This window comes from Trichomycterus rosablanca, chromosome 7, assembly GCF_030014385.1.
Source record: "Trichomycterus rosablanca isolate fTriRos1 chromosome 7, fTriRos1.hap1, whole genome shotgun sequence".
NCBI lineage: Eukaryota > Metazoa > Chordata > Actinopteri > Siluriformes > Trichomycteridae > Trichomycterus > Trichomycterus rosablanca.
In genome coordinates, this window is record NC_085994.1 from 34871344 (window position 1) to 34888371 (window position 17028).

At 41.1% G+C, this 17028-nt stretch overlaps 1 protein-coding gene across 1 annotated transcript in view; it reads left to right on the forward strand.

The window, feature by feature from the left end:
* The window catches only part of pdlim2 (PDZ and LIM domain 2 (mystique)), a 75497-nt gene that overhangs the window by 37855 nt on the left and 20614 nt on the right, over positions 1-17028 (forward strand). Inside the window, exon 6 of the mRNA XM_062999302.1 lies at positions 3703-3772. Coding sequence (XP_062855372.1) covers positions 3703-3772 — 70 coding nt within the window. The remainder of the gene's footprint in view (positions 1-3702; positions 3773-17028) is intronic.

Consider the following 17028-nt stretch of genomic DNA (forward strand, 5'->3'; position numbering starts at 1 on the left):
TTGCACTGTAGCTTTTTAAGAACATGATTTGTTTCTTAAGAACTGTCCGTGCTCTGATGTGGATCTAGAGACGTTCAGCGAGTTTTATTCCTGATCATCCCTTTTATCTGCATTTCATCTTTTAAGTTTTATGTTTCCTCTGCTAAGATTAATGTCCCATGAATCTGGAGAGCAGCCTCATGTTCCTTGGTCAGATATGTAGTCGATATGTCTAGGATTGATGCTTTATAACTATAATTACCCCACAGTGCTCTGAGTTGAAATATAGTTAGTAGGTTTCAATGCCAGAGCTGTTCAGTTAAAAGTTTCCAAAAAAATGTAGAAATGTATTGCTTTTGGACCCAAAAAGATCATTCCTAGTCTTCCCATGTCACTCCAGGAACTGAACGACCATCCAGCTTTAAGCTAATGCGACTGCACAGTCTAATTATTTTAGACCGAAAGTATGCCGAAAGTTTTTAACTGCCTATGCTTGTCGTGTTTATCAGCGATGCCGTTGGTCCTTCTTGGAGTTCACTTTTTCTCTTCACTTCAGCAAGCCCATGATCGAATGTCCACATACATTGGTGAAGTACTGTACGTTACTGTTAATTCAGTCCTGCTTGCAGAAAAGGTGAACTTTAATAAGGATCAAGGGCACCTCTAAAAAAGCAATTCCTTTAACATGCAGTACTTCACCAATGTATGTGGACACTTGATCATATGCTTGTTGGACATCCCATTCAAAAACAATTGGTGTTAATGTGGGATTGTGGCAGAGAAATTCCAGTGGCCTGCACAGATCGCTGATATAAACCCTAATTAACACCTTTAGGATTAATTTTGTTTTTATATTTATACCCACATGGATATATTGGTTATAACTTATACTATTGCTTCTATTACATACATATACCTGATAGTATCTGATTTAATTACCTACATCAGATATCTTTTATATTTTTTTTCTATCCATCTATCCATCCATCCATCTAAACCCACTCATCCATCTAGCCATCTAAACCCACTCATCCATCTATCCATCCAAACCCACTCATCCATCCTTCCATCCAAACCCACTCATTAATCCATCCATCCTTCCAAACCCACTCATCCATCTATCCATCCAAACCCACTCATCCATCTATCCATCCAAACCCACTCATCCATCCTTCCATCCAAACCCACTCATCCATCCATCCATCCTTCCAAACCCACTCATCCATCCAAACTCACTCATGCATCCATCCATCCAAACCCACTCATCCATCCAAACCCACTCATCCATTCATAATAATAATAATAATAATACATTTTATTTATATAGCGCTTTTCAAGATACTCAAAGACGCTTTACATAAGACAAATAATCAAAACAAATACGTACATACACCATACAAATCATAGTACAAAATCAAAATAGTACATCAACATCAAGAATAATTAAGATAAAAACAAAGAGAGCAGCATAAGACAGTTCATTAAAAATTAGCTAAATTATGAGAGAGAACAACAAATATAGAACAATTTCTTAAAATTAGACAGAAACAGGACAGATTTACATGCAATCAGGAAACTGAAAACTTTACAAGTTTTAGGATCTAGGACTTCACATTTCTGTCGTGATCTAAGTATAAAAACTATTAAAAAGAATAGCAAAAATAAAAGCATTTATTTTGTGTTGTTACAAGTTAAATGCCACTCTGAATAGATGAGTTTTGAGAAGTGACTTGAATTTGGACAGGTCAGGACAATCTCGTAGGTGTTTGGGGAGAGCATTCCATAAAGATGGAGCAGCTATGGAAAAGGCCCTGTCACCCCAGGTCCGGTGCTTGGTCCTAGAGGGTATGGACAGTAGGTTAGCCTCAGAAGAGCGAAGGCTACGGGAGGGAATGTGCTGATGGAGCAGGTCGGTGAGGTAGGATGGGGCCTGATTATGGAGAGCTTTGTGAGTGAATAGAAGAATTTTGAATTGAATGCGTTGAGCAACGGGAAGCCAATGAAGTTTTTGTAGAACAGGTGTAATATGATCACGGGAGCGAGTATGAGTAAGGAGGCGAGCAGCTGAATTCTGGATATACTGAAGTTTTTTTAGGATTTTGTTAGATGTACCATAAAGGATGCTATTGCAATAATCAATTCTGGATGTAATAAAAGCATGAATCAAGGTTTCGGCGGCAGAAAAAGAGAGTGATGGACGTAGACGTGCTATGTTTTTTAGATGAAAGAAAGCAGTTTTGGTGATGTGATTTACATGGCGGTCAAAAGAGAGGTTGCTATCAAAAATTACACCAAGATTTCGGATGTTAGAAGACGGAGACAAAGTGTCATTATCAATGGTAATTTGAAAATTTTTTGTGGTTTTTGCCAGGGTTGTAGGACCTACGATGATCATATCTGATTTTTCACAGTTTAATTTGAGGAAATTAGCTTTCATCCACAATTTCATTTCAGTGATGCAATTTGTCAGAGTGGAGTGAAGTTCAGTATTAATGGATTTGGAGGAGATGTAAAGCTGAATATCATCAGCATAGCAGTGGAAATGTAAACCATGCCGACGTATGATGTCACCAAGGGGGAGCATATAAAGAATAAACAAAAGGGGACCTAACACTGAGCCTTGGGGAACGCCTTGGGACAGTGGAGCAATGGCAGAACTACAATTGTTGATATTAACAAACTGTTGTCTGTTTATGAGATATGACCTTAACCACAAAAGGGCAGTACCAGTGATGTTGACAGAGGATTCAAGGCGGGACAGAAGAATGGAGTGATTAATGGTGTCAAAAGCTGCAGTAAGATCAAGGAGGACGAGAATATTAATTTGTCCAGAGTCTGAGGAAAGAAGAAGGTCATTTGTGACTTTGAGGAGGGCTGACTCAGTGCTGTGCTGGGGGCGGAAACCAGACTGAAATGATTCAAATAGATTATTGGAATTTAGGTGATCTTTGAGCTGTGAGGCAACAACACGTTCCAGTATTTTCGACAGAAATGGAAGATTGGAAATGGGCCGAAAGTTACTCATAATGTTAGAGTCAAGTCCAGGTTTTTTAAGTATGGGAGTAACAGCAGCCAATTTGAGTGATTGAGGGACTGAGCCAGAACTAAGAGAGGAATTGATTATCTCTGTGATAAGTGATGAGATAACTGGAAAACAACCCTTAACAAGTTTTGATGGAGCAGGATCCAAAACACAAGTGGAGCTTCGCATCCCTGTTAAGATCTCAGATAGGTCCAAAAGAGACACAGGTGAGAACTGAGACAGAGGCTGGGTAATAAATTGAGATGAGATAGGCGGAGAAACAGAGATGACAGGGGAAACTGTCAGAAAATTGTGGATATTCTCAACTTTTGTTTGAAAAAATGAGAGGTAAGAGTTACACTTGTCAACTGTAAAGGAATTGGTAGTATTGTCAACTGGTTTGAGAAGTTTATTTATTGTGGAAAAGAGAGTCTTAGGATTTGTTGATCCAGCATGTATGAGTTCGGAATAGTAAGTGGATCGGGCTGCCGTAAGAGCGTCATCCATCCATCCATCCAAACCCACTCGTCCACTCATCCATCCATCCATCCAACCCACTCAGATCTGTTGAGAATGTCTCAGATATACATTGTCCAGTTGGCCCATCGCTCCCAGTTTACACAAACCTACATAAGCGATGTTACCTGACTACAAAACATCAGCATTTCTTTGTTTTTAACTGTGATTATGTTGACTTTCAGCCTGCAGCACAGTTCCTGGTCTTCTGAAGAGAAGATTAGCAGCTACAGACTGTCCCGACCTCTTTCTCAGGTAGGAACCCAGAATCACCTTTATTACTCTGAACAGCAAATACTACTCTTGTTTGTCTATATGCTAATAAAAAAGACAGATGTGTTGGGGTTTCGACCTGATAGAAGAGTTCTTACCATGAGCTCAGTGTGTGTATGACTTTATGGAAGTTTCCAGCTGTATTAAACAGTGCTTTCACTGACGCTCCTAGGACTTTGATGAACTACTTAATCTAGTAATTATGCACTCTGTTGTACAACATGATGATTTTGAGATTTATGTAGCAGTCTATAAATGCTGGAAAGGTCATTTTGTCAAGCTGGAAACTGTTAATTTAAAAGATCATTATAAAAAACAAAAGAGTTGGGATCTAGTATTAACTGCATCCAGCCTATAAGTCAATGGCTAATGAGCTGAAAAGCACATGATTCGCTGTTTGAGGTTTGCTAAATTTAAATCAAGAGGGAGAAATGTTAAGTGGGGTAATGAGAGAACTTGCTGTTCAATGAACTAAACGCAGTGAATTTGGTGGGAAAGTTCATTTGGTGATATGTGAGCTATGTGGCATGGACTTGACTCCCACAGAAGTCGCTAAGACAGCTGACAGAACAGGAAAAAACAAGCCAAACGCTTTGATGGCTAATAGCATTCCAGTCATTTTCTGAGTGCTGCGGATGTTGGATAAACATACACTGGGTGACACGGCTTTATAAACCCGGTGATATCCCAGTCCCCCAAGCTGAACCAGACAGACCCCGACGTATGCGGCCATTCTCAGTAGTCATGGGAGAAGAACTATGGGACGGTCGTCTTGTTGACGTGGCTGGTCATTTCTGCCGGTCTTCAGGTTCTTGTTCATCAGTACAAGCTCTTGATTGAGGTTGATGAGATTTTGAGTAAAAAAAGTAGTAGTTTAAGAATGCAGACCATTTCCCTGCAGCTGTACATGCATAGAAATGTCAGAAATTGCCATTTATGGAACAGTCATCTGATGCGTTAGCCCATTACTCCTGAGAGCACAGCTAAGGTTTGAACCTGAGCTCGAGATATCAACTTGCCCGTGAGTCCAACAGGCACTATTGGCTGCATGCATGTCAAGGGGGGTTTAATAGTGTTCCATTTTGCTTAGTCAGGGTAGCATTTCTAGGACCAAACAGACTGGGGTTTGGAACTAAAGTAAGTTTGGCGACATGAGGAAATTAGTTCATAGCCCAGGTGCAGTCCTGGGTACTTGCTTTGTTGTTGATGACTTCACTATCATTAGAGATGGCAAGTGGATCAAACTCTGGTTACTCGGACCCGTGTTGCTGTGTATCATCCATTCTACCAGCTATGCCATCATGCTGCCCTGGATAAGATCTACGATGTTTATATACAGTGCCTTGCAAAAGTATTCAGCCCCCTTGAACTTTTCAACCTTTTGCCACATTTCAGGCTTCAAACATAACGATATGAAATTGTAATTTTTTGTGAAGAATCAACAACAAGTGGGACACAATCATGAAGTAGAACGAAATTTATTGGATATTTTAAACTTTTTTTAGAAATAAAAAACTAAAAAGTGGGGCGTGCAATATTATTCAGCCCCTTTACTTTCAGTGCAGCAAACTCACTCCAGAAGTTCAGTGAGGATCTCTGAATGATCCAATGTTGACCTAAATGACTGATGGTGATAAATAGAATCCACCTGTGTGTAATCAAGTCTCCGTATAAATGCACCTGCTCTGTGACAGTCTCAGAGTTCTGCTTAAAGCGCAGAGAGCATCATGAAGACCAAGGAACACACCAGGCAGGTCCGAGATACTGTTGTGGAGAAGTTTAAAGCCGGATTTGGATACAAAAAGATTTCCCAAGCTTTAAACATCTCAAGGAGCACTGTGCAAGCGATCATATTGAAATGGAAGGAGTATCAGACCACTGCAAATTTACCAAGACCCGGCCGTCCCTCTAAACTTTCAGCTCAAACAAGGAGAAGACTGATCAGAGGTGCAGCCAAGAGGCCCATGATCACTCTGAATGAACTGCAGAGATCTACAGCTGAGGTGGGAGACTCTGTCCATAGGACACAATCAGTCGTACACTGCACAAATCTGGCCTTTATGGAAGAGTGGCAAGAAGAAAGCCATTTCTCAAAGATATCTATAAAAAGTCACCTGGGAGACACACCAAACATGTGGAAGAAGGTGCTCTGGTCAGATGAAACCAAAATCAAACTCTTTGGCCACAATGCAAAACGTTATGTTTGGCGTAAAAGCAACACAGCTCATCACCCTGAACACACCATCCCCACTGTCAAACATGGTGGTGGCAGCATCATGGTTTGGGCCTGCTTTTCTTCAGCAGGGACAGGGAAGATGGTTAAAGTTGATGGGAAGATGGATGGAGCCAAATACAGGACCATTCTGGAAGAAAACCTGTTGCAGTCTGCAAAAGACCTGAGACTGGGACGGAGATTTATCTTCCAACAAGACAATGATCCAAAACATAAAGCAAAATCTACAATGGAATGGTTCACAAATAAACGTATCTAGGTGTTAGAATGGCCAAGTCAAAGTCCAGACCTGAATCCCATCGAGAATCTGTGGAAAGAGCTGAAAACTGCTGTTCACAAACGCTCTCCATCCAACCTCACTGATCTCGAGCTGTTTTGCAAGGAAGAATGGGCAAAAATTTCTGTCTCTCGATGTGCAAAACTGATAGAGACATACCCCAAGCGACTTGCAGCTGTAATCGCAGCAAAAAGTGGCGCTACAAAGTATTAACGCAAGGGGGCTGAATAATATTGCACGCCCCACTTTTCAGTTTTTTATTTCTAAAAAAAGTTTAAAATATCCAATAAATTTCGTTCCACTTCACGATTGTGTCCCACTTGTTGTTGATTCTTCACAAAAAATTACAATTTCATATCGTTATGTTTGAAGCCTGAAATGTGGCGAAAGGTTGAAAAGTTCAAGGGGGCTGAATACTTTTGCAAGGCACTGTATAGGCTATATTTTCCCAGATATTTAGCCAGAAATATATGTATGTCCCCACCGTACTCTGGGGATGCGCGCCAGTATAATATGTCAGGGCAATTGTAGCCTATCGGTACTGTACTGGACTAGTATTCAAAAGGTAGCTAGTGCAAGCCCCACTACTGCCAGGTTGCCACTGTAGGACCCTTGAGCAAGGCTCTTAACCCTCAATTGCTTAGACAATATACTGTCACAGTGCTCTAAGTCGCTTTGGATAAAAGCGTCTGCTAAATGCCACAAATTTTAATGTAAACAAAACATTCCATCTATTGTTTGTGTACAGCCCTCAAAATAGCAGACATCTTAATTCCTATTTATACAGATAACACAGCTATGGGTCACATCCAAATTCCCCTTGTTTTATAATTACAATACTATTTACATGGGTCAGCTGCTGTTTAGTACTCCTCAATCTCTGGATGGACAACATATCATTCCTTTCACATCTCCCAATTTTTTGTTGTGCAGAGGAGTAATATTGAAGTATTTTTAGGGTTTTTTTTTTTTTGGGGGGGGGGTCTGCTCCTGTGATTATTTTGATAGTGGATGCATATTCAAGTTTCAAGTTTATTTGTCATTTGTACAAATGTTAGCAGCAGTTGTACATTGAAATGTGTGTTGGGAGGCTCGGGAACTCTACGAGTGTGCTATGATAAAGTACAAATAAGGTAAAAGTACAAGTACAAATAAAAATACAAATAAGATAACAATATAATAAACAGTCTTTTAAAAGTATATAATATATAAACAAGGAAGAAAAATATAGAAAAATATATGTGAAAACAATTGCAGTTAAAGTGAAAAGTGAAAATTGCAGTAAATGTAAACATTGACCCATAGTAGACATTGCAGGCGTTATGGATATTTCACGGGGTAACAGAGACCCAGATAGAGATATCAAACCGAATCAGTTAGAGCTAGCTCTTTTCCACGTAATTGTGCTAGAGCTCATGTTGGTTTTAGATATGGAACTATATGAAACCATTTCACCACCAGGTTTTAGAGCTTCAGAACCTAAAGATCAAAAGATCAATGATCAGGGAATTTTATAGTCAGCTGCTCGGTCAACAAACCAGAATAAATTGTGGGAAAAGCACAGATGAGGTCAAAGCTTTGCATACACTGAATAATTTTGTGAGCCGGACGTTCATCCAGCATCTGTGCTTGACTAGACAGATTCCAAAATCTAGTTTCAGACGATTGGAGACTGTTTAGCTGAGGGAAGAGGGGGTGGGATATGGTGGGACTTCTTTAGCGTATTGGAAATAAAATTCCATAGTTCTACAAATGTGAATTTACATCTAAATTTCCCTTTTTTTTTTATTAGCGATTGGCATATAAAAACATTTGGAAGGTGATTGGTAGCAGTATGAAGAGAATTTTTTGAGAGATCAAATAAAGGAGGCAGAGTCGCCTTAATTGTCTGAGCATTGACCAGACATTGATAACAATCCGAAATCATTCATTGTGACAAATCTGCACCATGAGTTGCTGATGAATTTGATACATATTTGTCAAAAGTTTATTAATTCAGTTATTTCTTAGACGTATTCAATTCCCTATTACACTGGCAACCCTGGTCTGACTCATCCCACCCCTGAACAACAGCCAATCGTTGTTCATGTGGCCACCCAGCCGGATGGCAGAGCTAAGATTCGATACGATGTATTCGAAATCCCAGCTCTGGTGTGCTAGCGTGCCACCTGAGCGGCCGACATAATAGACTTTTTAATAGTCTTGATAACCATTGATAATTCACATCAATGGTTAAGAATTGCTCTCTCATGAGGCTCTCTCATGATTCTCAAGAATGCCTCTCTCTCTCTGTTTTCTCATTATCAGTAAAAAGGAATGCACAGTACTGCATGGCCGTCTGCTCTAAAGGTCACTACGAGCTCGTGTTCACGCGGCTGGACAGTCCAGGGAAAGGCTGAAGGGAAAAGGCGCCCTGCATGGTGCCTGAACCGGGACATTCCCTTCGCATGCTTGTAAAGATCCGTTTGCCCTTTCTCCTCATTTTTCATTTTTCCTTGGCTTTCTTTTTCCAGATTTCCTCTTCTGGGAGAGCTTGCATACTTGGGCTTTTAGTTAAGAGTAGTGCTTAATGTCAAATGTGTGGGTGTTACTGTGTATTGTAGGGATGTAGCCCTTTGCTGATTTGTTCTAAATGTGGACAACAACTACCTGGTGTACATACAGCAATGCTGGATGTGTTAATGCTATAGGGTTTTCCTTCATTTAGCTGGTATGGTATCCAAAAAAACTTTTTTTCCCCCATTTGTCCTCTGATTGTGGTTTGGCTGTTCAGTTTTGGGTGGAAAACACAGTGTAGTTGTATAATTCTGGCACACATAGATGCATAGACACATACTTCCTGGAATTCTGGAGGTGTTGTATGGTTCTGCTTAGTGAAAATGACACCGTTTGGCTGGTTCTGCTAATGTTAGTCTACCAGAAAGTCTCTCTGTGCTCTTCTACTGGTTACCTGGGCGCCCCCTTGCAGACACAATTGGCAGTGCCTGCAGCAGACAAAATTGGCCACTAGTCTGCTGGGTGGGAAAGATCAGACTAATAAAGAGGGTGTGGTCTTTGATGCTGTATAAGGACCCTGGTTAGTATCCCGAGGCACCTGTACAGCAGTGGAGGAATGCAGACATGAGTGAGTGATTGAGTGCAAGACTGGCCTCACATGCAAATCCACTGAAGTATGGGCGAATAAGAAAGGGTCGGTTTTCCACCTTTAAGTCATAGGCCTTTCTCAAAACCACACTGCATTATGGTTACACTGGTTTTTAACTTCAGGCTCATGCTTCGTTCACTCTTCTCTGTTTAACGTGAGAAGTATGCAGGGACGCGCTCAGGTAGCAAGCCTCCAGCTAAAAGCCGTTTCCATTCATTGCTCTTTAACCAGAGATGGGCCGAGTTTAACTGAAATCGCCATTTACGAACTGGGTTTGCTGGAAATAAAGAGTAAGTATCCATTAGTGCTGCTGGCAGGGTGTAGTGTGTCCTGAGAAAGGTGGTATTTACAATGGAGGCTCTGATGCAAAGCGCTCTGGGTGTGTGGTGTTGACTTTCCTTTTCATCCAAGGCACAGGCTGGTCCTTGTTGTACTGGAGTCTGTTGGAGTCGGGGGTGAGGATGAGGGTGTCCTTCACTCCTGCTCTTTTTCCCCTACATACCATCTCTCTTCTTCCTCACACAGATTTACCCAGCTACTAATTTCTGGTTAGATATACATGATCTTGAACATCATTGGGTATTTTTGTTGGTGCACTATATGGCCAAAAGTATGTGTACACCTTTGTTTTATCATTTTATATCCAATCCAGTTTCCAATTCCCCCATTGTAGATCCAATTCTGCTTGCACCCCTTATTCTGGCCAAGGGGAGCCACAGACCATATATGTGTCCCCTCTGACATGGGAGTTCCCACACAAAACCATATCGATACAGAGAGACAATCTATGCCCCATGTGACCCTGTCCCAGAGTTTGCATTTCGCCCAATCCAGCTCCCCTTAGACACATCCAATTGTCTGTTGGCCGCCTGGCCAGGGTGGTCACACAGTTTTTAACACCTGAGCTTAGGGTCTGGTAGAGTGTTAGACCGCTGTGCCACTCAAGCACCCGGGAACAGAACAACTACATCTTGCCATCTTTGAACCCCAGAGTATAATTTTTTGGATCAAGGAATATCCCAGCATACAGAAAGTGTATCTGTTCTACACATTAGAAAGCTGTATTATCTCGCCACCAGGGAGAACATGTTGCCAAACCTAGTGTGGCATTGGCGACGAGTCACTGCATGCACCCTTGCTATTAGCAACCCAGTGCCGAGCTGGGATTACCCGTGGTGATCTTATTGTGGTTACCAGAGGTTGGATTGTGGCAGGCCACATCCTGGCAAAGAGCTTTTGGGTTTAAATGTATATATGGGATGTACTGCAAGTCTTACGACGTGTACTAACTAACCATGACCCTTGACTTTATACACCCACAAACATATGTCGTTAATACACACTTCCACATTGTTCCAAAGGGCATATTTTTATGGGTGGTGTAAAGCATTCTCAGATTGGACTCAGTGGACTCAGTGGGAGTACATTTTCTGGCAGATTAACAATAAACCACAAAATAGGACTGTTCCCTTTGTGGAGATGTGTAAAGTATTCTGTGCACATGACCTTGATGTCTGCTGCTGCTTAGGATGGAGTTGTTATTGAAGAAGGATCATGTATTTTCTTTTAGTAAAAAACAGCAAGGGCCTTGATCTCAGCCCCTTTTTATACCTATGGATTGGGAAGCTGAATCAAGTTTTATTTTGCAATAGTGACTGACTTTACTCACACCCTTGCTGCTAAATAAAAGTGAATTCCTGCAGTTCATGTTCCCAAAGATAGTTGGTTTGTAGTCACATTTCTGGAAATGTTTCAAGCCCGAGTTTCCAAACTACTCAGTTGCTCTTGTTACATGTTTCAGTCTCAAATGCTCCATTTGTTTTTGGGATCAGAATAGCTAAAGTAGCTAACAAGTATTCTTCCAGAAACAACGTCTGCTCTCTAAAACCGCTTTGGCACTGTCCTTCCTTTCTCCCGCTAGTATTTCTTCTGGACGTGTATGAAGACGCTAGGGGACACCATGCTATTCTGGGAGGATTTTGAAAGCTTGGGCCTCTCTGTATTTTTCTTGGCTGTTTGAATGAGTTTCAGCTCTGTTAGACGCCATTAGATCCTCATTGATACGTCCAGAAGTATCTCTCCCTCCGAAGTCTTTTTTATTTCTGTTCTCCTGAATCGACACGTCATTAGAGTTGTTATTCTTTCCTCAGAGATGGAAAACCAAACAAGCACTGGTGGGACGGCATCACCCCTGAGGTCCCTCAGAGGCTAAAAACCTGAGTTTATGAGGGAGAATTTGGCCAGTTCTGGAATTCTGGACGCGGTTTTAATGGAATAGTGCTTGCCAGAGTGCTTGGTCAACATTCCTAACATTGTCAAGGTTACCAGGATACTTTTACCCCAACAATATATATTTCTGTTTAGTCCTGCAAGCTGAATTTCAGACCTACACCCAAGATCTTGACGTGATGCTCACCTCGGAAACCGGTGTCACATGGAGAATTTCAGGGAAATTAAATGTCCTTGGCAGTCCTGCTCACCACCACCCATGACCTCTGTTACACATTTCTACTCACAAAAGTCCAGTTTACTCCAGTAAACCAGTTGCTAAGATTCAAGACTGGCAGCAGACCAGTGATTATGCAACTGCTCATTTCTCAGTTAAACTGTCTGTCTGGTGATCATGTGACGGGTGGGTCTCTGTAATGCTAATGTGGGAAGGTTATAATACTGCTCACTGTGAGTGTAAACAGACTGACTGCACCAGTAAATATAAGGAGGGAGGAGAGTCTGAGGCAAGTATGACGAGCACAAAAAATATCATATGAAGAATGAAAGGTAAAGTGCCTCTTTTGCTAGCTGGCTATCAACATTCCAATTCAACCCAAAGATGGTTTATGGAGTTGTGGTTCTCCATAAGTAATTAAACTGATCAGCCATAACATTAAAACCACCTCCCTGTTTCTACACACATTGTCCATTTTATCAGCTTCACTTACCATATAGAAGCACTTTGTAGTTCTACAATTACTGACTAGTCCATCTGTTTCTCTGCATGCTTTGTTACCCCCCTTTTATGCTGTTCTTCAATGGTCAGGACTCTCACGGGACAACTACAGAGCAGGTATTATTTAGGTTGTGTCATTCTCAACACTGCAGTGACACTGACATGGTGGTGGTGTGTTAGTGTGTGTTGTGCTGGTATGAGTGAATAAAACACAGCAATGCTGCTGGAGTTTTTAAACACTTCACTGTCACTGCTGGACTGATAATAGTCCACCAACCAAAATTAACCAGCCAACAGTGCCCTGTGGGCAGGGTCCTGTGACCACTGATGAAGGTCTAGAAGATGACCAACTCAGACAGCAGCAATAGATGAGCGATTGTCTCTGACTGCATCTACAATGTGGACCAACTAGGTAGGAGTGTCTAATAGAGTGGACACGGTATTTAAAAACAGTCTGTGTCTTATCCACTCATACCAGTTAATCATTAGTGGCTGAAGTTTTTTTGGGGTTTGCTACCTAAAAAGCTGACTAAAAAGCCAAAAACTAAAATCAATCTAGAAGTGCACCCCATCCCCGGCCCTTAACTTTGTTAGCATGACCACAGACAGGATGAGTTGTTTTTTTGTGAAGTGATGAAAGCCAGAAGTGGGTGAAGGAGCTGGTTCAGGTAGCTTCATTTATTCTTTGTAATTATTCAGTAAACTGTTTATCCACTCGTGGAGCAACAGCGAAGACGAGGGCAGATGATTATCCCACTATAAACCAAAGCTCCACTTACAGGAAACTTTAATACACTCATTACAGAGCAGGAGCAGCTCGTTTTATCAGCCCATTACGTTACCTCCTCCACCACCTTAGACCTCCATAAATTAAACACACATTGCTTAATTCTGTTTATTTTAACAGCAAGATCAGCAATACCCTCTGAGTCTCAAGTCTCATTCAACACTGCTCTGTTTATAAAAGACTTCACACTTACAAAAAGCTTTGTTAGTGTTTTTTGTCCTGGTCGTTTCCACTTACCCCGATAGTATCTTCCTCCACTGCTGCTGACCCCTACTCTGGCCAGGGAGTCCCCTCTGACACACGTCATAGCCAACCACTATTTTTCCCCTGCGTGAGGTGGGTTCACACAGGTATCAGTATTGTGTGCAGAGAGTCACGCCATCAATCAAAAATCCCTTTGACCCGTCCACCAATCATGTCGCCCATCCAAACTCAAAGCTCTAGATGTAAGCACTGGTGGACTAGTGTGTTTTATCACCGCGCCACCCGATCGCCTAATTAACACAGCTCTTGCTAAACAGTCATCAAAACCACATGACGTTACAATAAGACATGTTTAACTGTGTGGCTTCTTATTCTCTGTTTTTGTAAGTTCTAATCAAATGTGCCAAAAGAACAGAGGAGAAAAGTGTGCTGCATATAATTATAGATGTAAAAACTTTGGACTTAATCAGGACCAGATGTATAATAAATTTAATTCAGTTGCAGCTGGACTGCTCGAAGCAGCTTAAATGCGATAATGAGGCGAAAATGTTCCAGCACCTGTCGGCCATCTCTTATTTTTTTCTTTTCTTTTTACATGTAGAATAATGCAAATGGAAAGCTATGGGTATTACATGAAAATTCTTTGATGGCAGCCATTGCCCGCCACACCTAGCAACATGCACCTTTTGTTGAAACAGAAAAAACACTTGAGCCAAAAGCATACAACTTGTACCACAATTTCTAAAATATAAACCTTGACTATTTTAGTGGTCATAACATCTGTAATATCTGTAACCCACAACTCTAGTGTTATGCCAAATTCTGCACCCTTGCAATCACAGTGCACTCATTTAAGTCAAGTCAGAAATAATATGTATCTAACTGCCCATTGTTTTGCTACAATTTCATGTTTCCACTAGTGAAGGTATTCGCTCTTACTGTGGTTTAGTGGAATCCTTAAGTTTTGCTACACTTCCATGTTTCCCCTAGTGAAGGTATTCGCTCTTACTGTGGTTTAGTGGAATCCTTAAGTTTTGCTACACTTCCATGTTTCCCCTAGTGAAGGTATTTGCTCTTACTGTGGTTTAGTGGAATCCTTAAGTTTTGCTACACTTCCATGTTTCCCCTAGTGAAGGTATTCGCTCTTACTGTGGTTTAGTGGAATCCTTACGTTTTGCTACAATTTCATGTTTCCACTAGTGAAGGTATTCGCTCTTACTGTGGTTTAGTGGAATCCTTACGTTTTGCTAAAATTTCATGTTTCCACTAGTAAAGGTATTCGCTCTTACTGTGGTTTAGTGGAATCCTTACGTTTTGCTACAATTTCATGTTTCCACTAGTGAAGGTATTCGCTCTTACTGTGGTTTAGTGGAATCCTTACGTTTTGCTACAATTTCATGTTTCCACTAGTGAAGGTATTCGCTCTTACTGTGGTTTAGTGGAATCCTTAAGTTTTGCTACAATTTCATGTTTCCACTAGTGAAGGTATTCGCTTTTATTGTGGTTTATTGGAATCCTTAAGTTGCTACAATTCCATGTTTACCCTAGTGAAGGTATTCGCTCTTACTGTGGTTTAGTGGAATCCTTAAGCCTCAGAAATTGCTTTGAGCTCATTTAGAATTTGCTTAGTGTGTAGCATAGTATTTCTATGGAAAGGTTTAGATTAAGTAATATTTAAAAGCTGCAGAGTTGGCTGAAAAATTTAATATATAAAATGAACTGAGGAGGGAAATGACTTTTTAAGAGTGATGTAGGAGGTTAACTACTTTGTTCTTTAAGTAAGTGTATGTCAGCTTTACAAAATGCTTATTCCTGACATAGGGGGGGAATGCAGGTTTAATGATCAGAGAACCCATGTAGACTTAGACCACAGAGAACACATTCAGACCTAAATATTCGGACATCATTACACCCCCCACCCCCCCAATCACACACACATAGTGTGGACATAATGACACCTCAGGACGGGCAATAAGGGTTTGGAAATTTTACTACAGTTTGGCCACACATGAGTTTTAAGCCAGTGCCCTCTTATCATCCACGCCAACCTGCATATTTGACAAGTTTGTGTGCACGCTCTAATCACAGGGATAAATGTTCCATTTTACAGTCTGGTTTTGCTCCCCAAATGATTCTATTATGGATTTGGATCATGATTTATTGAGTGGGTATCTCAGGCCGAAGTCTGGTTTAAACGACTCCCTGATTTCTGATGGCTCTTGTCTGGATTGCGTCCTGATGATAATGCATTTGTGATATTGAAGAGTAAAGATTACAGTTTTTTTGCTCTCTACTGCCATTCCCACCATGCCTTCTGAGAGCACATCACAGCTCTCCAACACAACCTAAAAAAGGTCCAAAAGAAATGACAATAAAGCTGTCTACGTGATAAAACAACTGGGTGTGCTCACGCCAGTTAGTTAAATATTTTTATTTCAATTTTAGATCAAAATAACAATCACGCTTGTTGTGGTCAGGCTCTTTGTAACTAGACTTTCTTCTAATCACAGGGACCACGCGGTCCTGCCTGCATTTCATGTGCCACCTACGACGTGGAAAGCACAAACCAGCTGCAAGTCTTTTGACTGACCGCTGTCTGACTCAACAACCATTTAGCACAATTACTGTGTAATTCAGTCCCAGTTTTGTCTTTTCTCTTTTGTATTGTGAAATAATGGGCAGTGATCTTAGCTGAGGCTAGACGTGCAGATCTTTAGATGTTTTTCTGGTGTCTTTTAAGAGTAGCTTGAGCAGGAATTTTATGGAGAAATGGAGAAATTTTACCAGGCCTGAAAAGGCCTCCTTTAGTATACCATTATGTTTTTTATATCTCCATTGGAAAATAAAAGATCTTACTGTGATTTGATGGAGCACATGAGTCGGATGTTTTCGTAACCCTTAAGCAGGTTTTTCAGCTCTTCTGAAGTGTCCTCAGTTTGTAGAATAGTGATCTAGAAATCTCAAGGTGACCTGGGTGGCACTGTGGCTTAGTGGGTAGCACTGTCGCCTCACAGCAAGAAGGTCCTGGATTCGATCCCTGTGGGGTGGGGTGGTCCGAGTCCTTTCTGTGTGGAGTTTTCAGGTTCTACCCGTGTCTGCATGTTTTTCCTTCAGGAGCTCCGGTTTCCTCCCACAGTCCAGAGACGTGCAAGTGAGTTGAATTGGAGATACAAAATTGTCTGTGACTGTGTCCTGTCATGAATGTAACCACGATTGTGTAAAACATGACGTTAAATTCCTAATAAATAAATACATTCTTAAAAGGTAAATGTGAATCCCAAAATAGAGAAGTGAATTTATATTTGCAAACAAAGCAACCCTTAAAACCTTTTAGTAACATGATTAGATTTCCTGTACCCTTCCTCTAATGCTTACTCAGATGACTAGAACATTTTCCTCTATCAACCTCACTGACCCTAGTGATAATGCCACATCTGCCTTAAAAGGCAGTTCAGCTACAAACACACAGCCAATCAGTTAAGATCGGCACAAGCTCGACAGGAATGTACCCAAAACCCAAACAAAGCAACATGAGCAAAACAAAGCTGGTCCCAAACACAGAAAAGTACTGACTTGAACCCATCCTGCTTCCCATCAGCTTCATTCACTAAAACCAGTGACCATGAGACGACCATTAACATTCAC